Here is a 27,461-nt window from a genome sequence, read left to right on the forward strand (position 1 = left end):
GGATTGGTTTGAAAGTTGATGTTCCAAGTAAATCAACTTCATAATGATTATTTTGACAATCTAAATAAAGTGGGAAATGTTGTAAATTATTTATTTGTGATTGTTCAATATCAGTTTTAACTGCATATTTGCATTCTAATCGGGGTGATGTTTCGTTTTCTGCAAGGTAGAATTTTATGTTTTTGGGTATTTCAACTGTTGTTTTTCGTGTAAGTAATTCAGGTGGTGTATTTCGACTTAAGGTGTCTGGTAATGCAAGATTTTTTCCTGCAGTCCAAACTATATGTAAGTTTGGAAATTTCATTAGAATTAGTTGAAATCTGTAAACTCGGTGGTTTGGGTTAGATTTTTGTGTAAAGAGAAAGATGATTGGTTTATGGTCTGTGAATAGAACTGTTGGATGTTTTGATCCAAGTATCAGAAATTCATATTCTGTCAGTGTATATATTATGGCTGTACATTCTCTCATTAGAGTTGAGAGTCGTAGCTCTGCTTGAGTGAATAATCGAGAATTTGCTGATATGAGGTTCATTTTATTTGTACCATTATGTGATTGTAATAGTGCTGCACCGATGCCAAAGTTCGAAGCATCGCACATTGCATAAAATGGTTGATTAGGGTCTGGAATTGTGTTTGAAATTTGTTCAGTTAAAAGTTTCTTTATTTCATTGAATCGTGTTTGATGTTCTGTATTCCATTCAAAATTATTTTGTTGTCTAAGGATGTTGTAAAATGGTCGTAGATATAATTGCATTTTATAAACATATTTACTTAAAAAGTTTAACATTCCAAGGAATTCTTGGATTTTCTTTTTATTTGTTGGTGGTTGAAGTTTTTGAATAGCGTCAATGCGTGATTTCAGTGGAGTGATTGTTTTTCTTTCTATGTTATGTCCTAAGAATTTAACTCTTGTCAAAAAGAAGTGTGATTTATCGGGGGCGGCCTTCAGATTTTCGTTCTGAAGTATTTGGTGATATTTTTCTAAAACTTTGAACATTTCGTCTTTTGTTTGTGATTGCATAAAAACATCGTCTAGATAGGTGATTGCGTTTTTCTTGAGTATCAGTGGTCTAAAAATTTTGCTCATAAAAGCTGAAAATGCTGCTGGTCCTATGGATATTCCATAGAATAAGCGGTTGAATTCATATTGTTGGTTTCCGATAACAAATTGTGTTAAACGTCGTGATTGTTCATCTAGTGGCATTTGATTGTATGCACTATTCATATCGGCGGTTGTAAAGTATTTGCCGTTTATTTTTGTTAAAATAACTTGTATTGGTTCAATGGGCCAATTACATTTTGATTCGTCTATAAGTGAATTGAGGTATCTAGCATCGAGAACGATTTTTAATGATTCTCCTTTAGCTAGAATGATAACGGGGTTGATGAATGTGTTGCCTTTTGGTTGTTCTTCTTTATTAACTGGTGATATAATATTGTACTGTTCTAAAATATCGAGTAATCTGTTTACTTTATCATGTAAGTGAATTGGTACTTTACTTGCTCTTTGTTTTTTGAAAACTGCGTCAGGTTTTAATGGGAGATGTAGTGATGAACTGATTTTGCCAACATCGAATTTTGATGTTGCATAGACTGATGAATATTTAATGAGCTGTTTGGCTAATGTTTCGAATTCGTCTTGTGTTATTTGTGAATGTTGGAAATTAAACATTGTTAAAAATTTTTGTTGGTGCTCTGTGTAGTTACTTATGTTGAATGTAGGTTTGAAATATGGAGTTTTTGTGAAATAATCCGTATTTCTGTTTTCGTTACTTATTATATTATTTATAGATAATTCTTCATTAAGAATTGTAGATTGGCAAATATCTAGTAATTGGAGTATATTATTTACGCGATAGGCTTTTTCGTGTATTGGTGATATTGTAGCGTTGGTTTCACAATATCCTAAAAGTCCTAAAGGTAATGTTACTTGGTAAGGTGTGTTGTTATAAACATGTAAGGAAATAATATCTGAATTCGAATTTTTCAAATATTTTATTGAAGAGATTGTGATTTTGAAAAATTTATGAATCGGTTTGAACTCAAAATCTGACATATAAAATTTTTGTTTGTTTTGTTCTTTATCATATTGGTGAACTTGTTTGATTGAAAAATTATAGATGTTTCCTGATAGTGGTTTCAGGTGTTTTCTTTGTTGGTTATATATTGGATAGAATTTTGAAAAGAATGGTGGTTGTTTATTTAATCTTTGAAAAAATGTTAGGGATGTTTCTTATGTATATTTTGTGTATAACTGTGTGTATAACTTTTGTGTATAACTGTAGAGTTTAAACTATTATTTTGTGTATCGGGCAAAAATGTATTATAGTTTAATGGTGTTGCATCAATGGTTAATGGTATTACTCTTACATAGTCTCTTATGTAAGATATCGTACTTATTGCTTGACTTGAGATTGATTGTGGGAAGCTTATAAATGCGGGATGAGACCATTCGGGGTCCCAAACATAATCTGATTGTTCTGTGATAGCGGTATCATCGTTCGAGTTTTGGGGTCTAAAATTTTTGGGGTCTAAAGTGTGTATAACTGTGTGTATAACTTTGAAAAGAATGGTGGTTGTTTATTTAATCTTTGAAAAAATGTTAGGGATGTTTCTTATGTATATTTTGTGTATAACTGTGTGTATAACTTTTGTGTATAACTGTAGAGTTTAAACTATTATTTTGTGTATCGGGCAAAAATGTATTATAGTTTAATGGTGTTGCATCAATGGTTAATGGTATTACTCTTACATAGTCTCTTATGTAAGATATCGTACTTATTGCTTGACTTGAGATTGATTGTGGGAAGCTTATAAATGCGGGATGAGACCATTCGGGGTCCCAAACATAATCTGATTGTTCTGTGATAGCGGTATCATCGTTCGAGTTTTGGGGTCTAAAATTTTTTCTTGCTTGTGCAATTAAATCAATATTATGTGTAAAATAATCTATTATGAACCATGCCAAGATTTTTTGTAAATCGTGTTTTGTATGTTGTGAAACGTCGTCTTTCGTGAAATTTTCTTTAATGATGTTTAAATAACTAGAGAGTAGTGTGATTTCATGTCGTACTCTTAAATGTTTAGATGTTTCTGTCGGTGAGACATTTGTTAATGGTAGTTCATTTTCTAATATCGAAATATAACTATATATTATTGCGAAAACTTCATTGGTGAAAATGGAGTTTGCTCTTTGTGAGTTATGGTATTGGATGCTTTTTATATATTCTGAAAAAACTTTTGAAAATTCTAAATCAAGATCGTCTGTTTGAATAGTATATGTTCTATTATTATGGTTTGGAGAAGTGAATTCTATAGAGTAGATTCCATACTGTTGTGTTATGTTGCATATATCTTTTAGATAGTGATCTATGATTTGTCTTTTGATTTTTACATCGGGGAACTCTGTTTTACATGGACTAATTCCGGGTTCAAATAAATTTACGAGTAAATTTTGACAAAATATGTGTTGTCCTCTATCAGTATCTGCATCTACTATAAAAGGAAAGATTTCATCATCATCTGGAGTTTCGTCACCTGGGGTGTGTGTTGAACTCATTTTTCCGTTCGATGACTGTTAATATGTTATTATTAATGTGTCGAATTGGTTGATTCCAATTGTATAGATGTACTGGTTTGTGTTTGTACTGTTTTTTTATTCTTCTCTTTCCTCTTTGTGATGAATTTGAAGTTGTTTCTGAGTCAGAAAAATATAATTGATCGTGAAGTGGGTAATTTTTATCTATTGATTCTTTTAGTTTATAAAGTTCGTCTAAACTGTTGGTTTCTGATTCTGAAAATGCGTTTCGATTTTTTGAAAATCTTTTTCGTGTTATTTGTCTTTGTTTAGTTATTATTTTCCTCTTTAGTGTTTGTCGTTTTGTTCGAATGTATCCAACTGTTTGTGTATGAGGTGTGATTACAAGGTCGTATTTTTTATTATCTATTTCACAATTGTGTAAAACGATTGTTTGTTTATTTCCTAGGTTTTTAAATGACATAAGGTTTAGGATGACGGATGCAAAATGTTGTTAAATGGTTTCTATTTTCTTAAACTGTTAGTTCTTACGATTTTTTGGTTAGCTTAACCTGGGTCTGTTTGTTCAGGGTTGGAGAGAAAAGTATATCGATTCCGAAGAATGATTTTTACTTTCTCGTGACTAGTATAAGCTAAGGTGTTAACTTACTTAATCTTACTTAGGGGTAGTGATTGTGTTCAAGGGTTGGAGAATAGTAAATCGATCCACAAGGTTCAGGTATAATTAGAACGCGAGTAGTTCGTTAGATACTATTTTAAACTTACTAAGTCTAAGATTTATCCTGGGTCTGGTAAGAGGGGGGGTCAAGTGAAGGATGAATAACCGAAGTTCTTCACTATTTATCCTAATTTGAATGATTAGTTTTGTTTAAAAATTTCTATTAGTCTTAGGTCTTTAGAAAGGGTTGGGTAGTGAATCGACGTTTGAGGTCGTTAGACACTAATTAAGTGGGTGGGGGAGAACAAAGTTGTTCTGTTTGATCCAAGGATAAGCCTTGATGATCAAATTTGAAATTTAATTAAGTAGAAAATGATTTAAGATCCAAGGATAAGCCTTGATGATCTGGTTTTAAAATTAAGTGAATTTAAGTTTTAATAAAGTTTTAAATTTGTGTAACGGAAAGATTTAGTGTTTTATGATGTTAGTGAGTTGATGATTGCTGTTATGTTTTAGGTGATAAAGCTGGAACAACAGGATGATTTATGATTACTAACCATTTATTGTCATGCTACTAATTTTTATTTTTATTTTCCAATAAATATTTTTCAAACATGTTTTGTATATTACTGCAGAGTTTTAGGAAAACGATCTTAGATCTTTTTATCAATCGTTATTGTATAATATTAATTTTGTTTAGCGCCTGAAATGATTTTGAAGAGTAACTTCAAGGTTTTATGTTTGCAAATGGAAATCTAAATTCATTGCAAGTAGTATTCGAAATATAAAAGTTTGTTCTGGCTTTTGCCGAACTATCATATAACTATACGGCAAGTTTCTACTTTGTCGTATGTCGTCTTTGGTTCGAGGTCTTCTTCCAATTCCGGGTAGTTCTATTATGGTTCGGAATATTGGTTCTGATCTATTGAGTCGGAGAGACATTTCAATTAAATTATTGTCGTATAACATTTTGTAAATGTTTTTGTCTAATTTCTAATCTATTTTTGGTTAATTCTAATCTAGTAAGGTCTTGTTCGAGACTTATGGTCGCACCAGATGAGTTAGAACCGAAGTGTAACTCATAGAGTAATTTCGGATAGGGTACACCGTCTGCTCGTCACGCTATCTTATTTTCGGCCGGATAGATTCGTGCAACTTCTTAGTCTAATACCGATCCTAATCTTACTCTTATACTATCTAGTCTCAGGTTGTTTAACTAGTCTCTGCTAGGCTCAATAGATCTAGGGTATACTGGTTTATTGCGGCTGCTGAAGTGCTCGGGAGAGTCCAACTAATTTCTAAGTTAAATTCAAATCTCTCTGGTGCTGAAATTACAAGTAACTTCAGCACTTACAAATAAGTGGGTTGTTAGTTAGATGGATCATGATTGGTTAATATTAAATACTTTACATTGGTAAAACATTTAATTTATCCAATCATAAAATATAGTTTAGATCAGGTTCCATTTGGCATTTTAGAAGCTAGTCAGAACCTACGTATTTTGAAGTATGTCGTTCAGTTGTTGTTCGCGACCTTCGAATGAAGAGTATCGAAAAAGGTATTTATTTTGACATTTTCACTGCTATTTTTTGAAGCCTGCCTTAATAAATTGAAAATGTGTCTTTCTAATGCTTATCTGAGAGTTTATGAGCATGGAATGAATGGTAGTTGAAGGTAACAATTAAGTGAAAAAGAGACTATAATATGAATGCTTCAGACCGAACATGCTCCATTTAAATATGAAATTTTTAAGGCGTCTATAAGCTGTAACTATCAAAGACGTTATCTTTCAAATTACAGTTAAGTTTTTAAGGGGTTTTCAAAAAGAACAAAAATGTTGCATGCTTTTATTGGATTTTGAAAAAATTTCCCTAACCTCACTGGTCAAGGTCTTTGGATCTAATACGTCCAAAGAAAACACTTCTAGCAAATTTTTGAACACTATCTAGCAAAAGATACATTGAACACACTTTATGTCTTATGCAATTTCCTTTTTTCCCATAAATGATGATAAAAAAAGTATTCGAAAATTGTTTGAGGAAAAATTTGTTCGTATACCCCTAGAATTAAAATTTTTCTCATTTTTTCTTCTTATCCGAAGTTTTTGAAAACCTCAGATTGAATTTGATCTTCTGGAGAAAAAAAAATAGCTTAATTTGGGTTTCGGTTGTAATTAATTAAATTGCTATCCAAGTTATTGTTTTGTAAATATATGAACTTAGTTCGAGCACAATTAATTCTAAATTTTAGGACATTTGTGAATAAATGAACCTAAGAGACGATCGTAAGCCTTATTATTATCTCAGAGCAATCTGGGCCTTCGAGACATTTAGATCCTTCAGTTGTTCAAAATTGTCCGCTAAAAGACCCTCTAAGATGTTGGACGCTTGAGAAAACTGAGAACATGTAGCTGATTAAGAGTTTTGATTAGTTTAGTACCCTTCAGCCAAATGAGGGCCAGTAGCTCTTGGGACCTTTCTGTAGTTTGGGTTCCTTCAGACCAATAACGCAATGTAGCTGTTTGGGACCTTTGAATACAAATAAAGCCTTTACGTGCTGAGAACCCTTCAGTAGTTTGAGGCCCTCCGGTGAATCTGGACCCATAAAGCAAATGAGGAATTTTAGCTGATGGGAACTGCTTGTGTTATTTGAGACTCTGCGGCTGTTTTGGACCTCTCGGTAGCTTACGAACATTGAGCTAAATGAAGCTATCAGGCCATTTCAGCATTATTTTGAAACATTTCAAGTAATTTCATGAAGCGGATTGGATGGCGAAAAATTGAAATTTTTCTATTGAAGCCATTCAAGCGACTAAAATTTATATTTTTTTTAAGTTAATTTATAGCTTTTGCAAAAATTTAAAGTTTTCTAAGCAAACTATTTAAGCTATGAAACTTTGAAACTCTTATTATTATTTTACTGAGTGAATTGGTACATAAGCAATCAGATGGCGAAAAGTTGAAGTTTTGTTAATCAAGCAAATTAAGCAATAAAACTTTGAAAAAAATCAATTTTTTTCTCAGACCAAATCATTATGCATAAAGTTTATAACCATCAAGTGAAACTTTGAAGCAAACCTATTTATTCTATAGATCGAATAGGTACGCAAAAAATTTATGCTTTTCACAGCAAAGTAATGAAGCTATAAAATTTTGAAACATTTTAGAGTTTTTTATAGAGCGAATCATTTGGCCAAAGGAAATTTTGCCAACCAAGCTATGCAGGCCAGGAAACTTTGAAACGTTTCAAATTGTTTCATAGAGCGAATCAATTTGCAAAAACCTTAGATTTTCCTAGACAGAATTTTAAGCTATGAAACTTTGAAATTTTTCAGTTTGTTTTATAGACCGAATAGGTTGCAAAAAATTTGTTTTTCTTCAGCAGATCAAAGTAGCTAGGATTATTTGAAGCATTTCAAGTTGTTTATAGTCCAAACAGTAGAACTCGGAAATTTTTCAATTTGTTTCATACAACATCAATTTGCAAAAATTTCATGTTTTTCTAAGCAAGCTATTCAAGCTTTTTTTAAAGACTGATCTAGTTTGCAAAAATTTGAGATTTTTCAGATCAAGCTATTCAAGCTATTAATTAATTTCCGATATCCAGATATTTTCTAGACCAAATCCGTTCGAGAAAGTTGAAGTTTTTCTAAGCAAGCTGTTCGGCCGATGACAATTTGAAATGATTCAATTTACCTCATCGCGCAAATCGGTTTGCAAAAATTGGAGCTTTCTAATCAAATTGTTAAAGTTAAAAAATTTTGAAGTAGTTCAAATTATTTCAAAAAGCGAATCGTTTGGCAGAAAAATTGAACTTTGCTTTTGAAGGTTTTTAATCGATGAAATAATTCACGGCAGTTCATAGACGGAAAAATTATTATTTTTTCAATACAAGCTATCCAAACAATAAAAAATTGAAATTTTTCTATTTGTTTCTTTTAGCAAACTAATTTTCAAAATGCTGAAGTATTTTCAGTAAGCTCTTCAAACTATTAATTATTTCAGGTTATTTCGAAAATCAATTTTTCTAAGCATTGAGGCTTGCATTTTTATTTGATTTGTTTTAGACTGAAATAAATCTATAACCAGAAAACGGTTGACAAAAACGTGGGCAGGTACTGTCTAACTTTGAATTTCGGGTTCAATCTGATTGAAGAATTTTGGGTTTTTCAGAAAAAATTCTGAAAAAATCCATATGATATACCCTTAAAAAAAAGCCTTCAACTAAATTGCTGTCTTTCGTTTACTATAAAAGAACAAAGGCAGAATAAGAAAAATAAGTCTATCCAAATTGAAACACATTGCTTATTAACTAAATTGAGTATCTATCCGAGAAATTTGAGGTCAACTTTGACCAAAAATTGCAATTAAAATTACTTTGCATCTATTAGGATTGATTTTTTGTGTTCAACAAAATCCACCTGAATATCAACAATTTAAATAGATTTTTCAATGATTGAAAATGATTACTTCTTTAAGTTTAGTGCTCATCAAAATCCACCTGAATATCATTAATTTAAATAAATTTTTCAAAGTTTGAAAGAGATAAATTTTTTAAGTTTAATTTAGTGATTAAGTTTAGTGCTGCAGTTTTCGAAAAAAAGACAAACAGTTATGCTCATTTAGCTTTTTTCAGACAACTTTCGACATTTTCACTTGCAATTTTTGAGAAATTTTTTTATATCGCTAGAGAAGTTTTGTTGTCTTAAGCTCATTTTAAAAACTATTTTTATCTGTGATCATTTATTGTAAAGTTATGGGGTTTTGAAGATTGCCCTTATGGTTAATCAGAATAATTATAGCGGAATGCATGTTGTGCTAATATTGCGTAAGCATTTCAGCAGTCGACTTTAGCTTTTATTCCAACTTTCGAAGATAGTGACAGAATAATTGTGTTCGTGTTGATTTCTTCTGCAGGCAAATTTCGATTTTTAAATTAGCCGTTTTTGAGAGAAGTTTTATTGTTATCCGATTGATATTGTTATTCTAGGCTTAAAAAGATACTCTATTTATGGGCGCGTTTTTTTTGTTATTTGTTAAGTTATGGGACTTCAAAGATTGCCTTTTTGGGATATTTACATTGTTTCTTTTATCGCATAAGCGAAGGTTCAATCGATCTTATGCATGGTTTGAAGTTGGATTTTATTTGGCATGTTATTCGGTCAAATGACACTTTGTTTGCTATGTGCAAATTGTATCGCTTTTTGCATTATAGAGCGTGTGATGGGATGATTTTCAACAAAAAAATCTATGAAAAAAGCTTTATGTTTTTTTCTTGATTTTTTTTTGGATTTGATCATTTTCTCTAGGCAAAACAACATCATAGACATTACAAGGAAATCGGAAAATTCGGGGCTGCTTGTGATTGTCAGATAAAAAACTCTTCAATTGCATTTTTATTATGATCAAAACTGCTCGTATCCGGGCAAAGTCCTGAGTGTTCCAACTGCTCGTATCCGGGCAAAGTCCTGAGTGTTCCAACTGCATCTGAAGGTCTACGGCTCGAATATTGGCCGTCTTCAAACTCCCATAACTTTACAAACAAGCATTACAAGTGAAATATCTTTTTAATTTTGAACTTAAGACAAGAATACTTTTCAGATGATAAAAATTCCCTGAAAATGGTCAGTTAAAAAGTCGAAGTTTTTCTAGAGAAAAAATCACCTTGAGAAATAATCAGTCATTTTCTTCAAAAATGAAACAACATTTTTTAAAAGTAAAATCAGCGGAAAAACTGTACAAAACGGAACAACTTATTTTTTTGAAAATTTTCCCTTCAGATAATTTTTAGATTTTTCTATACTCATACTTTACTCAAATCGACTGGAAGGCACATAAATTCTTAAAAAAGAGTCGAACCAACCAGGAAAAATTGTATTCAACCTGAATAAATTAAAGTCTAACAACCTAGTAAAATTGATTATATTTGAATTAATTGGATTCCTATCGGTTTCAAACAATTTAAAATTCCCAAAAACAAAGCTAAAAACGACCTAACGGATTTTATTTGAGTTTAAATCAAAACATGGCTCCAAGAGTCATATTTATAAATTGTTCTAAAACTTTTTTGCATTGAGGTCGATTAAATCTGCCAGCGAAATTACAATGGCTGGGTAACAGTGACTTTTGATTTACCAGTTGCGGGAAAAAGTAGTTACTTCGGCTAAACGGATAGATGCAGGTCGACTTAGATGTAGATGCAATCCATTTAAGCTGATTATTGTGCCGAAGTTTTTGTGCGTGCAATTAGGATTTCACATAGAAAAAGTAAAGTGGATTAAGTGAAATATAATGATATCACGTTACAAAAAAAACTTTTTGGTTGTTTAGTCCCGGGTTGAAATTCCATTGCAATTCAGAAATATATCATTGATCTTTCCTTTTTTTGCATCCATGTATCACTGATGTTTCAGTGCCACTTTAACGATGTTCATCCATGTTTCATCTATGAAATATGGATGCAAATTACAATGGTGTGTCATCGATGAATCATAACTGAAACATGGATGTCAGTTCTATGATTCATCCATGAAACATGGATGAAAGTTAAATTGATGTTTCATCCATGAATCATGGCTGAAACATAGATGTGAATTTTTTGATTCATCCATGAAAATTAAACTGCTGTAGGGGGTGCTTCAGTTTTGAAAAAAGTATGTATGTTTTTTCCTTTTTAACAAACAATTGCCCTGTTTCTAGGCAACTACCAACGCCAACTTAATTTTTCAATTTTGCGAAAAAAAAGCGTTTTTACGATTTTTTCAGTTGATTTTTAGCTGTGGGGGTATGCTTTAGTTTATTAGGAAAAATCATACTTTTTCCTTTTTTTATTCAAAAATGCCGTTCCAGGCAAATTTAGTTGCTCGAGCCTTCTAACTACCAAAGCTAACACATTTATATTTTTTAAGAAAAAAGATACGTTTTTAACTTGTTTTCAGCTGATTTATAGATGTGGGGGTGTGGGGGGATGCAATAATTTTTGAAAAAAACACAAACACTTTTTTCATTTTTTAACTAAGAATTGCCCTGTTTCTTGGTAAATTTAGTTGCTCAAGCCTTCTCACAACCAACGCTTACACATTTCAACTTTTAGCGACAAAACCTGCGTTTTCAGTTGTGGGGGTGACAGAAAATTTTGAACAAATTTTTTTTTGTTTTTAAAAAAAAATCAAACAAATCCAGTTACTCAAGCACGGTTTCTCCCAAGGCTAACACTGGTAAGCTGAATTTCTAGTTTTTTTTGCAAAAAAAAAGTAAGCATTTGCGTGGCTTCTAGCAGACTTTATGCTTTAAGGCCATTTAATTCGTTTTTCATCGTTTGTAACGACAGGTGACAAAACTTAAGAAGCTAATAGAAATTTTGTAAAAATTGACATTTAGTTCGAACATGGAAGTGATGTAGATATTTTATCAATGTAACATCAATGTAAGAAGAAACTTAGTTCAAACATGGATGTGACATAGATATTTCATCGATGTAACATCAATGTAAGAAGAAACTTAGTTCAAACATGGATGTGACATTGATATTTCATCGATGTAACATCAATGTAAGAAGAAACTTAGTTCAAACATGGATGTGACATAGATATTTCATCGATGTAACGTCAATGTAGGAAGAAACTTAGTTCAAACATGGATGTGACATAGATATTTCATCGATGTAACATCAATGTAAGAAGAAACTTAGTTCAAACATGGATGTGACATAGATATTTCATCGATGTAACATCAATGTAAGAAGAAACTTAATTCAAACATGGATGTGATATAGATATTTCATCGATGTAACATCAATGTAAGAAGAAACTTAGTTCAAACATGGATGTGACATAGATATTTCATCGATGTAACATCAATGTAAGAAGAAACTTAATTCAAACAGGGATGTGACAAAGATATTTCATCGATGTAACATCAATGTAAGAAAAAACTTAGTTCAAACATGGATATGACATAGATATTTCATCGATGTAACATCAATTTAAGAAAAAACTTAGTTCAAACATGGCTGTGACATAGATATTTCGTCGATGTAACATCAATGTAAGAAGAAATTTAGTTCAAACATGGATGTGACATAGATATTTCATCGATGTAACATCAATGTTAGAAGAAACTTAGTTCAAACATGGATTTGACTTAGATATTTCATCGATGTAAGATCAATGTAAGAAGAAACTTAGTTCAAACATGGATGTGACATAGATATCTCATCGATGTAACATCAATGTAAGAAGAAACTTAGTTCAAACATGGATGTGACATAGATATTTCATCGATATGACATCAATGTAAGAAGAAACTTAGTTCAAACATGGATGTGACATAGATATTTCATCGATGTAACATCAATGTAAGAAGACACTTAGTTCAAACATGGATGTGACATAGATATTTCATCCATGTAACATCAATGTAAAAGAAACTTAGTTCAAACATGGATGTGACATAGATATTTCATCGATTTAACATCAAGTAAGAAGAATGTTAGTTCAAACATGGATGTGACATAGAAATTTCATCGATGTAACATCAATGTAAGAAGAAACTTAGTTCAAACATGGATGTGACATAGATATTTCATCGATATCACTTCAATGTAAGAACAAATTTAGTTCAAACATGGATATCACATAGATATTTCATCGATGTAACATCAATGTTAAGAAGAAACTTGGATCAAACATGGATGTGACATAGATATTTCATCGATGTAACATCAATGTAAAAGAAACTTAGTTCAAACATTGATGTGACATAAATATTTCATCGATTTAACATCAAGTAAGAAGAAACTTAGTTCAAACATGGATGTGACTTAGATATTTCATCAATGTGACATCAATGTAAGAAGAAACTTAGTTCAAACATGGATGTGATATAGATATTTCATCGATATCACTTCAATGTAAGAAGAAATTTAGTTCAAATATGGATGTGACATAGATATTTCATCAATGTAACATCAATGTAAGAAGAAACTTAGTTCAAACATGGATGTGACATAAATATTTCATCGATGTAACATCAATGTAAGAAGAAACTTAGTTCAAACATGGATGTGACATAGATATTTCATCCATGTAACATCAATGTAAAAGAAACTTAGTTCAAACATGGATGTGACATAGATATTTCATCGATTTAACATCAAGTAAGAAGAAACTTAGTTCAAACATGGATGTGACTTAGATATTTCATCAATGTGACATCAATGTAAGAAGAAACTTAGTTCAAACATGGATGTGACATAGATATTTCATCGATATCACTTCAATGTAAGAAGAAATTTAGTTCAAACATGGATGTCACATAAATATTTCATCGATGTAACATCAATGTTAAGAAGAAACTTGGATCAAACATGGATGTAACATAGATATTTCATCAATGTAACATCAATGTGAGAAGAAACTTAGTTCAAACATGGATGTGACATAGATATTTCATCGATGTAACATCAATGTAAAAGAAACTTAGTTCAAACATGGATGTGACATAGATATTTCATCGATGTAACATCAATGTAAAAAAAACTTAGTTCAAACATGGATGTGACATAAATATTTCATCGATTTAACATCAAGTAAGAAGAAACTTAGTTCAAACATGGATGTGACTTAGATATTTCATCAATGTGACATCAATGTAAGAAGAAACTTAGTTCAAACATGGATGTGACATAGATATTTCATCGATATCACTTCAATGTAAGAAGAAATTTAGTTCAAATATGGATGTGGCATAGATATTTCATCGATGTAACATCAATGTTAAGAAGAAACTTGGTTCAAACATGGATGTGACATAGATATTTCATCAATGTAACATCAATGTAAGAAGAAACTTAGTTCAAACATCGATGTGACATAGATATTTCATCGATGTAACATCAATGTAAGATAAGAAGAAACTTAGTTCAAACATGGATGTGACATAGATATTTCATCGATGTAACATCAATGCAAGAAAAAATTTAGTTCAAAATTGGATGTGACTTAGATATTTCATCAATTTGACATCAATGTAAGAAGAAACTTAGTTCAAACATGGATGTGACATAGATATTTCATCGATGTAACATCAATGTAAAAGAAACTTAGTTCAAACATGGATGTGACATAGATATTTCATCCATGTAACATCAATGTAAAAGAAACTTAGTTCAAACATGGATGTGACATAGATATTTCATCGATTTAAAATCAAGTAAGAAGAAACTTAGTTCAAACATGGATGTGACTTAGATATTTCATCAATGTGACATCAATGTAAGAAGAAACTTAGTTCAAACATGGATGTGACATAGATATTTCATCGATATCACTTCAATGTAAGAAGAAATTTAGTTCAAACATGGATGTCACATAGATATTTCATCGATGTAACATCAATGTTAAGAAGAAACTTGGATCAAACATGGATGTGACATAGATATTTCATCAATGTAACATCAATGTGAGAAGAAACTTAGTTCAAACATGGATGTGACATAGATATTTCATCGATGTAACATCAATGTAAAAGAAACTTAGTTCAAACATGGATGTGACATAGATATTTCATCGATGTAACATCAATGTAAAAGAAACTAAGTTCAAACATGGATGTGACATAAATATTTCATCGATTTAACATCAAGTAAGAAGAAACTTAGTTCAAACATGGATGTGACTTAGATATTTCATCAATGTGACATCAATGTAAGAAAAAACTTAGTTCAAACATGGATGTGACATAGATATTTCATCGATATCATTTCAATGTAAGAAGAAATTTAGTTCAAATATGGATGTGACATAGATATTTCATCGATGTAACATCAATGTTAAGAAGAAACTTGGTTCAAACATGGATGTGACATAGATATTTCATAAATGTAACATCAATGTAAGAAGAAACTTAGTTCAAACATGGATGTGACATAGATATTTCATCGATGTAACATCAATGTAAGAAAAAACTTAGTTCAAACATGGATGTGACATAGATATTTCATCGATGTAACATCAATGTAAGAAGAAATTTAGTTCAAACATCAATGTGACTTAGATATTTCATCAATTTGACATCAATGTTAGAAGAAACTTAGTTCAAACATGGATGTGACATAGATATTTCATCAATGTAACATCAATGTAAAAGAAACTTAGTTCAAACATGGATGTGACATAGATATTTCATCGATTTAACATCAAGTAAGAAAAAACTTAGTTCAAACATGGATGTGACTTAGATATTTCATCAATTTGACATCAATGTAAGAAGAAACTTAGATCAAACATGGATGTGACATAGATATTTCATCGATATCACTTCAATGTAAGAAGAAACTTAGTTCAAACATGGATGTGACATAGATATTTCATCGATTTAACATCAATGTAAGAAGAAACTTAGTTCAAACATGGATGTGACATAGATATTTCATCGATGTAACATCAATGTAAAAGAAACTTAGTTCTAACATGGATGTGACATAGATATTTCATCGATTTAACATCAAGTAAGAAGAAACTTAGTTCAAACATGGATGTGACTTAAATGTTTCATCAATGTGACATCAATGTAAGAAGAAACTTAGTTCAAACATGGATGTGACATAGATATTTCATCGATATCACTTCAATGTAAGAAGAAATTTAGTTCAAACATGGATGTGACATAGATATTTCATCGATGTAACATCAATGTTAAAAAGAAACTTGGTTCAAACATGGATGTGACATAGATATTTCATCAATGTAACATCAATGTAAGAAGAAACTTAGTTCAAACATGGATGTGACATAGATATTTCATCGATGTTACATCAATATAAAAGAAACTTAGTTCAAACATGGATGTGACATAGATATTTCATCGATTTAACATCAAGTAAGAAAAAACTTAGTTCAAACATGGATGTGACATAGATATTTCATCAATGTAACATCAATGTAAGAAGAAATTTAGTTCAAACATGGATGTGACTTAGATATTTCATCAATTTGACATCAATGTAAGAAGAAACTTAGTTCAAACATGGATGTGACATAGATATTTCATCGATGTAACATCAATGTAAAAGAAACTTAGTTCAAACATGGATGTGACATAGATATTTCATCGATTTAACATCAAGTAAGAAAAAACTTAGTTCAAACATGGTTGTGACTTAGATATTTCATCAATTTGACATCAATGTAAGAAGAAACTTAGTTCAAACATGGATGTGACATAGATATTTCATCGATATCACTTCAATGTAAGAAGAAATTTAGTTCAAACATGGATGTGACATAGATATTTCATCGATGTAACATCAATGTTAAAAAGAAACTTGGTTCAAACATGGATGTGACATAGATATTTCATCAATGTAACATCAATGTAAGAAGAAACTTAGTTCAAACATGGATGTGACATAGATATTTCATCGATGTTACATCAATATAAAAGAAACTTAGTTCAAACATGGATGTGACATAGATATTTCATCGATTTAACATCAAGTAAGAAAAAACTTAGTTCAAACATGGATGTGACATAGATATTTCATCGATGTAACATCAATGTAAGAAGAAATTTAGTTCAAACATGGATGTGACTTAGATATTTCATCAATTTGACATCAATGTAAGAAGAAACTTAGTTCAAACATGGATGTGACATAGATATTTCATCGATGTAACATCAATGTAAAAGAAACTTAGTTCAAACATGGATGTGACACAGATATTTCATCGATTTAACATCAAGTAAGAAAAAACTTAGTTCAAACATGGTTGTGACTTAGATATTTCATCAATTTGACATCAATGTAAGAAGAAACTTAGTTCAAACATGGATGTGATTTAGATATTTCATCGATGTAACATCAATGTAAAAGAAACTTAGTTCAAACATGGATGTGACATAGATATTTCATCGATTTAACATCAAGTAAGAAGAAACTTAGTTCAAACATGGATGTGACTTAAATATTTCATCAATGTGACATCAATGTAAGAAGAAACTTAGTTCAAACATGGATGTGACATAGTTATTTCATCGATATCACTTCAATGTAAGAAGAAATTTAGTTCAAACATGGATGTGACATAGATATTTCATCGATGTAACATCAATGTTAAAAAGAAACTTGGTTCAAACATGGATGTGACATAGATATTTCATCAATGTAACATCAATGTAAAAGAAACTTGGTTCAAACATGGATGTGACATAGATATTTCATCGATGTAACATCAATGTTAAAAAGAAACTTGGTTCAAACATGGATGTGACATAGATATTTCATCGATGTAACATCAATGTTAAAAAGAAACATAGTTCAAACATGGATGTGACGTAGACATTTCATCGATGTAACATCAAGTAAGAAAAAACTTAGTTCAAACATGGATGTGACTTAGATATTACATCAATTTGACATCAAGGTAAGAAGAAACTTAGTTCAAACATGGATGTGACATAGATATTTCATCGATATCACTTCAATGTAAGAAGAAACTTAGTTCAAACATGGATGTGACATAGATATTTCATCGATGTAACATCAATGTAAGAAGAAACTTAGTTCAAACATGGATGTGACATAGATATTTCATCGATGTAACATCAATGTAAAAGAAACTTAGATCAAACATGGATGTGACATAGATATTTCATCGATTTAACATCAAGTAAGAAGAAACTTAGTTCAAACATGGATGTGACTTAAATATTTCATCAATGTGACATCAATGTAAGAAGAAACTTAGTTCAAACATGGATGTGACATAGATATTTCATCGATATCACTTCAATGTAAGAAGAAATTTAGTTCAAACATGGATGTGACATAGATATTTCATGGATGTAACATCAATGTTAAGAAGAAACTTGGTTCAAACATGGATGTGACATAGATATTTCATCGATATCACTTCAATGTAAGAAGAAACTTAGTTCAAACATGGATGTGACATAGATATTTCATCGATATCACTTCAATGTAAGAAGAAACTTAGTTCAAACATGGATGTGACATAGATATTTCATCGATGTAACATCAATGTAAGAAGAAACTTAGTTCAAACATGGATGTGACATAGATATTTCATCGATGTAACATCAATGTAAAAGAAACTTAGATCAAACATGGATGTGACATAGATATTTCATCGATTTAACATCAAGTAAGAAGAAACTTAGTTCAAACATGGATGTGACTTAAATATTTCATCAATGTGACATCAATGTAAGAAGAAACTTAGTTCAAACATGGATGTGACATAGATATTTCATCGATATCACTTCAATGTAAGAAGAAATTTAGTTCAAACATGGATGTGACATAGATATTTCATGGATGTAACATCAATGTAAGAAGAAACTTAGTTCAAACATGGATGTGACATAGATATTTCATCGATGTAACATCAATGTAAAAGAAACTTAGTTCAAACATGGATGTGACATAGATATTTCATCGATTTAACATCAATATAAGAAGAAACTTAGTTCAAACATGAATGTGACTTAGATATTTCATCAATGTGACATCAATGTAAGAAGAAACTTAGTTCAAACATGGATGTGACATAGGTGTTTCATCGATTTAACATCAATGTAAATAGAAACTTAGTTCAAACATGGATGTGACTTAGATATTTCATCAATGTGACATCAATGTAAGAAGAAGCTTAGTTCAAACATGGATGTGACATAGGTATTTCATCGATTTAACATCAATGTAAGAAGAAACTTAGTTCAAACACGGATGTGACTTAGATATTTCATCAATGTGACATCAATGTAAGAAGAAACTTAGTTGAAACATGGATGTGACATAGATGTTTCATCGATATCACATCAATTTTTCGAATTAAGTATTTTAAAAACAATGAAAATAGAAAAAACATAGTTTATCTATGTATTTGTGCTGGTACATCCCTGAAATATGTCAAAGCAATGCAATAACAATGACACTTTTCTGAATTGCAATGGAACTTCAACCCGGACTAGTACTAAAATCTGTTTGTTTAAAAATATTCTCTCAAGAATCATAAATCAAATGCTAAGCTGCTGGGACGCTGTAAGAGTATTTGTACCAGGTTTTCAGAAGTGCGGCGTAGTGAAGACGCAGTAACGCCCTGAGTTCCTGTAGTCTCGACCACTCTCCCCCTATTTGCTCGAAGACCGTCTCCCCCATTAGAGTTTCGACATACTCTGGCGTCGTCCAACTGCCCCACCTCGCGTGAACTTTTGGCTCCATTAGTTGCGGTCTAATTGCAAAAATAATTCAGTAAATTTTAAAAATAGAAATATCAAGTTAAGGCGATTTAAAAACAATAAAAAGGACCAACATACGAGTTGTTAAACTCATTGTGGAGAACCGCTGTTGTGTGCTTCTGCCCCTGGCTTAGATTTTTTTTTAATTTTCTCTTTCTCAAAAAAGTTAACTTGAAAAACTAGAATCCCACGCTTTAAATACTGGAACAGCGAGGACAGGGGCTGATGCAAGTCTCTCGAGAGTTGGTTTGAACTCCCCGAAAAGTAACAAGTGTTTGGTTGTGAAAACCGGGCCAATGTGTTTTTTATATATATCATAGATTCCTTGCCAAAAAAACAAACGTTTTAGTTGGTGTGCGAGTAGCCCGAATTACCTAAATACAAAAATATGAAAAGCAATTAAAAATTAGTAATAAATAAAAAAAATAATATGATTTTTTCGAAATTTATTTTTTTAATTTATCCAAAAAAATATCTGGGTCGAAATTCTTCAAAAATGAGGATGAATAGTTTCACGACAAATTTATAAAAATTGGGCTTTTTATTATGATCTGACAATAACTGGTATGATATATTTTTATCTAAAAAATTGAGCTCAACCATCCCACAGGATAAAAAAGTAAACGGTTGCTGAGACTTTCACAGAATTTCCGATCACAGTTACCATTGTTCTATTTTCAATATAGATTCGAAATGTCGCTTAATTTAATTTCAATAGCAAACAGTTCGGCAGAGTCGTTTCAGAGATATAGAAAACTTTTTAAAAGTTGTTTTAAAATCAGAATCATGACTTTTGTAAGTTAATTCTCATGATCTGGATTGGCCGAACAAAAAAAGATTCAGATGGGACTAACTTTGACTTGGGAAATTTGCAGTGACACGAAACTTTTTTAGCCCATTTGTATGGCTGGTGCGAACATTTTAGCCAACCTAAAAAATTATGTCGAAAGTCATTGTTCCGATCTGTTCACGATGTGGCTAGGAAGTATGGCGACCGATCTGTTTTTTTTTCAGTCAGTTTTTGCTATCTCAAAAAACATTCAAAATGAATCAAGTGTGGCATAATGTTTAAGCCCTTTCAGCTATGATTTCGATTCAAAAGAACTATTATTATTTTTGAAAAAACTGTGTCGAAAAAATTGATCTTGATTTTTTCTTGTTTTGACTGAGTTTCGAATCTAATTTTTCTGGGGTTTTTATAATAATTTTACTTATTAGTAATAGCTGATTCATTTGGCTGATTGACCAATTAAATGACCTCTCACACGCTAAAAAAGCAACAAAAACCTCTTAAAACATTTAAATTTTGTAATTTTCAATCTTATCTGTATGTTTTAATATTAAAAATCGAGATTCAAACAATTTGTGTTATATTCACAGCAACCGGCTATCTTTGTTTTAATAGGAAGTTAAAAGGTTATTGACCAGGAATAACATCAACTTCTCACCATCGGAAATCTAGAGAAGAAAAGCATATTGAGCCTACAAATAATCGTAAATATATAAATCTATGAAATACTTAACGGAATTATGAAATTGAAACTATGGTTGGAAACTCCTATGCCTAACTAAATTGTAAACTTACAATTTCATAGAATGTGTGGTTATAAGTTTCTGACTTAAATTTTTTTTTATTATTATTATTATGATAAAGAATTAAAATGTACCGCGGTAAAGGATTAAAATATTTAATTAAAATGTACCGCGGGTTGCTTGTTGCTGCTTGAAATGAGTCGGCGGAATCGGGTGATCGTGTTAGTGAGGTTGTTGCGAAAGTTCCTCCCTACGAAAGCGTAGATGATTGGGTTTACGGTACTACCCAAAAAAAAGAGTAGACGACAGAGGAGCGAGCCCAGCAACTCGGCTGTGCTGAATTTATGGTTCTCGTCCAGCATTCGAACCCTGAAAAATCATGAATTGGATAAGTTTAATAGGCACTAATAACTTTTAATGTGATGATATAGTATGATGTCTGCATCTTATAACGTGCAATTTTTCAGTTGCCATTACGTACACTTTTTGAGCTTTCTATTTGGCGTGTGTGTGTGGGTTAGAGGGGGGGGGGGTTGTTTCATACCTTGATCTAAAGAAAGTTGCTATAAGAGACGCCCCGAATTATACAATTCAGTCCATGGTGGATAGTTACATCTCTAGTAACAAATCTAATCTTTTATTATTAAAACCCTATTTACTCGGCACGCCACAGTTTTGTTACTATTTTATCAGATCCATTTTTGGCTGAACGACGTAAAATATTTCTAAAAGCGCCTTCGGCGCCAATTTATACTAATTTTGAAGGGGTAGCGTGCGCCAAAAAACGCGGTTATTCGTTTGAACTTTCCAAAAAAATATTTAATATTTGTTATGTTCAGCATAAAACAATTAAGGTTTACACCACCCCTGGATGAATTCTTGCTATTTTTGCAACATTATACTCAAAACAAAATGTAAACAAAGCTCAGAATTTAGAAATCTGATGTAAAGCCTCTACAGAGATTAAACTGTTGAAAAAATGGAACTTTTTGCTTAAAGTGATTTACCTAATTTTGATTCTAAAGGTAAATTGGCAAAAAATTTAATGAAAAGCAAAATGAAAAATTACTACGTTTTTTTTCATATTTTTAAACGAAATTAAAGAAGAAAATACAAGAAAATACACTGTAATTAGTTTCCAGAAAGAAATTGTGCAGACTGAAGAGCAGGCTGCTTTGAGCAATACAGCACAATTAGTAAAATAAAACAAGCTCACACTAAATGCGGATAAAACAAAATTTTTACTTTTCAGCAAATCAAACCGGAAAACAAATTAAAACTCGAAACTGTTAACTCAAAAATCAGCCAACTGAGCGAAAAAAAACTTCCAGATAACTTGGAATTCATATAGATGAACAGTTGAACTTCGGTGAACACATTGATTTATCGGCAAGAAGTCACGAAGTCTTGCAGAAATTTCTATTTTATAGCTTAAGAAAATTTCTTTCGACCAAGCACCTTGTAATAACTTTCAAAACTGTCGTGCAGCCTTTTTTACACTATGGCGTTTTGGCGTACGCATCTACAAAGAAGACCAAAGCAGAGTTTTTAGATCGACAAGTGAAGCGCTTGTTCAGAATTATCCTAAGAGCAGGTAAATACCAATCAACCCAAAATGAAAGATTGAAAATCAAGTTATTTTGCGAAGTAGCTCCATTTGGATGAGCTAGTGAAAAGAGTATCTAAAGATCTCAGATGTGAAAGCCCTATTCAAATTTCGAACGAGCTCATTACGGAAAATGAAGAAAACAAATTTTCAGGGGTGCGCAGTACTGCATGAAGACTGCCAACAAGAGCACATATAAACCCAAATGAGTCAATTGTTGTTAGGCTAAGAAAAATATTAAACATTATTCTAAATTATCACCCTCGAAAACATAAAGGGTTCTTCTGCCCACAGAGTAGATTTATTCAATCATAATTTTCTAGACTGCTACATCCTGGATAACGAAGAACTCTTACTAAAAATTTGCTCTGAGCTACCTGTGAACGGACCTGTAGGTCCAATGGCGCTCTCTTAGGCAGTAAAAATTTTTGGCGTGTTTTGTAAATTTACTAACTACCCACAATTGAATTGCCTGAAAATAATTTTTTATCAATATATCAAACGCTTAAATTAGAAGTGATTATTTTTCTCTCGTAGCCATCCATAGAGATGACAGAGTTTTTGGTTACTTTTTTGGACAAATTCATCTCATTTACGTATAAACATGGTGGTAACTTTTTTCTCATTGGGCTTGGCGACAATAGAATCTAAAAAATTGCAAGAAAATCATCCTGCACACTGTTTTTTCGAATAATACTTAGTTGATGCTGCGAGGTTTAAAATGTCACAGAGTGCAGTAAGGACACTTGATATTTTGCTCCGTTTTGTTCCTCAGCAAAACTTTAGCTAAATTATCAATTCGGCGTCAATTTCTAAAAAAAAATAAACGCTTAAGTGATCTGATTTCCGCTTGAAAACACTTGCATCTCAGACATTCGATTTACATGGTTCAGTATGAAGCTAGTGATGAAACATCGGTCTTTCTTATCATAATCTTGGGTAGTAACTAAAATTAAGGAGCCGTTGTAGTTATAATTTTGCTATAAGTAAAAGGCTATTAGCTATAGAAGACATGCCCGCATGCAGTTTCAAGCGTTAATTATGGATTATATTACAATTTTAGTACCAGTCTTATTAAAATTGAGAGACAATCGATTTTATTCAACTAATAATTTATTAAAATCTCTTTCTTAAGATCAAGTTATTTTTAATTTTAATCCATTATAATCGATTATAATCAATTATTTAGTCGTCTGTTTTTGATACAATTAGAATCGATTATAAGTGATTATAATCCATTATTTTCATTCAAATTTCTAATACATTAGTTTTGCACAAAAGTCCATTATAATCGATTATAATTGATTATAATCCCTTTTGTTTGTCCATTTCGAAGTTGCATCTAAATTGCGTATATTTTATGCTTTTTGTAGACGCTGGTTCCTATGAAAAATGAGAAAAATGTTTTGAAAGTTTTCCAATCAATTCAATTTTATAAGGTTTTTTTTTCATTTCTTCCCCGTTAGAGTTGTTTTGTGATGCATATTTTAAGCTTTTTAAACACTAAAACATCAGCAAAATGATTTAGTTTCATGATTGATTCGGGAGATTTATTTTTCTTCTACCGCGGGAATCTTTCCACTAATATGAAAGGGTCTCTATGAAACTTCTGTTTCGAGGTAAAACTTTGTGTTCAGATGAACCAAGGTGTTCAAGAGATCTCTCTTTTAGAGATTTTCTTTTTGACACAAAATAATAAGCGATAACATATAATTCGAATATAGTTTTGAACTGACAAAATTTTGGCAAAATAAGAGGTTATAATTGATTATAATTGATTCTAAGTGTTTTTTTGTAAGAACTATAAACAATTATAATCAAATATAAATCCTTTAAACACCTGTTTTTGATAATTATAATCAGTTATAATTGTCAAAAAATCATCGTAATAATCCGTTATAATCGATTATTTACGCCTAAACTTGGATGCGGGTAAGAACTTAATCTCAAAGGTTGCCTTTCTGAAATACGAAAAGTCATTTAAAAATGTAATTTCTGCAAATTGTAGATGAACTATGAAAAGCTATCCGACCATATCACGCCTAACACATAACTGCCTAAACTATTTTGTTGAGCGAAGCTCTTTTCAGCAACTCAAGTCCACTCAATTGCGCATTGAAGTTTCACGTGGCACCACTATTGCATCCAAAATCGGTCAGCATGTAGTAGACCTGAAGCTAGAGGTCATGCGAGAGCTCTTTAATGGCAGGGGGACGAATGCAAGACTTGACGATCTCAAAAAGAACGCCCTACTTCTATGCTAAGTGTACCCGTACTGGAGTTTCATGGATAAAAAATATATTGCATTTCCGTCTCCATAAAACTTCTAAAAAAATTGATCATAACCCATTTAAAATGGATTATGATTATGCTGCTTTTCTGAGCAGCAACATTTTTCTTTTGTACTATTTTGAGATATCTATGTTTGGCTGACTGAACTTAAAATATTTTTAAAGGCGCCTTTGGCGCCAATCTATCCTAATTTTGAGGGGGGAATGCGCGCCAAAAAAACGCGATTTTTTTCGAAATTTTTCAAAAAGTGCCTAAAAGCGCAGAAAAGTGCGGCGCAGAAAATTTCATCAAATTAGAACCTTTATAGTGGTTTTGGAGAGCAGAAAATCAATTTGGTTGACCTAAAAAATAAATCAAAATTGTTTCGAAAATCCGCCCCCCCCCCCTCCCCTCGAGAAAATCTTCTTAGATCCGCACTTGATTCATCGTCAATATTTTTTTGTGAAAATCTGTACATGAAACCCCTGAAAATCATTTAAAGCCAGTTATTACTACTAAATTTAAGTTTCCAGTTAACTCTTTCTGGAATTCGAAGTTTTCGACTTTTTTTGATCATAAGAAACACAGTGTAAAGATCAACTTTTTGGTTAACATAGTGTGACTGCAAAAATAGTAATATGTTCAAAGCATCTTTCATTTAGTAAGGACAACTTTGAAGACTTATCGAAAAAAAAATTCCTTTATTTTTGTCAAAACCTGCCCTCTTATAAGGTTTTTCAGGAATTTCATTGGTAGATGCATCTGGTTTTTGAATGAGATTGAAAGAATTGGAGTGTTAATGGGGTGCTGGCTGTTAGACGAAGTTGATGGTTTGAATGGGGTATTGTTACCTGATGATGAAGTTGATGGTGTGAATGGGGGTCCAAATGATGATGAAGCAGAGAGTGATGATGGACACCATGAAAGTCACCCTTTTCCTCCTCCTCATCAACAGCTCCCGATTGCCCACGTTCTCGGTCACTACAACAAACAAAACAACAACAAAATTAACAAAAATAACAATAAGGCCAAGATTGATCCCCGCCAAGGTCCTTTTTGTCCATGCAGCTGATTGATGGACACCAATTTTATGAAAAAGAAACCGAATGATCCCAAAACAAAACAAAATTGCTCATATCAGGGCAAAATCTTGAATGTTTCGACAGCCTTTTTAGGTCTATGGAGCAGTAACTACATGAAAAAATTAAATGTAATAAATAAAATGAAAACAAAAATTAAAGAGAAGTACAAAGTGATAGATTTTGCTCATATTAACAAATCAATCATGGCAAATAAGCTTCCTTCAACCAATTTGGATCGATTTCTAAGACGGATTAAATATCCGCATACGCATTACTAGCGCGAAATATATCGTGCGTTAATTTGTTCCAAATTGGCCAAAATGTCAATCTTTAAATCCCCCTAACTTTACGAAAAATGATCACCGGTGATGAAATTTTCAAATTTAATTTTAGGATAGCAATAACTTTTGAATGATATTAAAAATTCCGCCAAAAATGACTAGTTAAAGAGTCAAAATTTATCTGGCGAAAAAACCACCACCGCACAAGTAGTCCGTTACTTTCAGTGAGAAAGTCGGAATAATAACAAGACTGCTTGTATCAGGGCGAAGCCCTGAATGTTCCGACTGCCTTTTCAGGTCTATGGAGCAATAATAGCATGAAAAAATTAAATTGAATTTTTTTTTAATTTGAGATTTTTTGTGAAAATTATCCCCCCACACGCCATATAAAACACAAGGTGATAAATTTCGCTCTTAGTAACACGTCAATTATGGCAACTAAGCTTCCTTCAACCAATTTGGAACAATTTCTAATGCGGAATAAATCTCCGCTTACGCGTTAACAGCGCGAAATATATCGAGCGTTAATTGTTTCATATTGGCCAAAATGGCAATCTTTAAACTCCTATAACTTTGCAAAAAAATGATGACAGGTGAAATATCTTTTCAAATTTAAGCTCAAGACAACAAAGCCTTTTGAGTGATATAAGAAAAAGTTTGTCAAAAATGGCTTGTTAAAAAGTAGAAACTTGTCTGAAGAAAAAAACCCACCCCGAGCACAAATCTTCCGTTACTTTCGTTACAAGCGAACAATAAGCCAAACTGTTTTCAAGATTGGTTTTCAAAACCCTGAATGTTCCGACTGTCCCTTAATTCATCTCGGACAGTTTTTGGGAAAAAAATATTAAAAACCTATACATTTTGGTCAATATCAAAAGATGAAATTTTGAGTCGTACGAAATTAATACGACCAGTTAGCTAGCCTCAATTCAATTTGGAGCAATTTTGTTGTGCGGGATATTTCGTCACGCATAAATAATTCACATTACGCACCCAGCATTCTTAATAAACTCTTCAAAGCGCGCATAATTTAGTCCAGAACATGACCAACTTGGCAACATTCAGATGCTCAAAATTTTACAAACAAAACTGAGGTAAAAAAATCTTTTTAAATTTGAACTCAGGTAAAAAATCTCTTTTGGGTAACTTTTTTTTGAAATTTGAAGTCGATGTTTTTAATGTAGTACAAAAAACTTTGTTGAAAACTATTACTTCGATCGGCGAAAAGTGAC

The 27,461-nt window shown here is 31.6% G+C and overlaps 1 protein-coding gene across 1 annotated transcript in view; it reads right to left on the reverse strand.

The window, feature by feature from the left end:
* The window catches only part of LOC134842485 (G-protein coupled receptor 54-like), a 201,155-nt gene that overhangs the window by 37,480 nt on the left and 136,214 nt on the right, over positions 1–27,461 (reverse strand). Inside the window, exons 6-8 of the mRNA XM_063858847.1 lie at positions 25,718–25,847; positions 21,160–21,358; positions 19,276–19,449 (exon numbers count right to left, since the gene is read on the reverse strand). Of these exons, the coding sequence (XP_063714917.1) occupies positions 19,276–19,449; positions 21,160–21,358; positions 25,718–25,847 (503 nt within the window). The remainder of the gene's footprint in view (positions 1–19,275; positions 19,450–21,159; positions 21,359–25,717; positions 25,848–27,461) is intronic.

Source organism: Symsagittifera roscoffensis, chromosome 3, assembly GCF_963678635.1.
Source record: "Symsagittifera roscoffensis chromosome 3, txSymRosc1.1, whole genome shotgun sequence".
Lineage (NCBI taxonomy): Eukaryota > Metazoa > Xenacoelomorpha > Acoela > Convolutidae > Symsagittifera > Symsagittifera roscoffensis.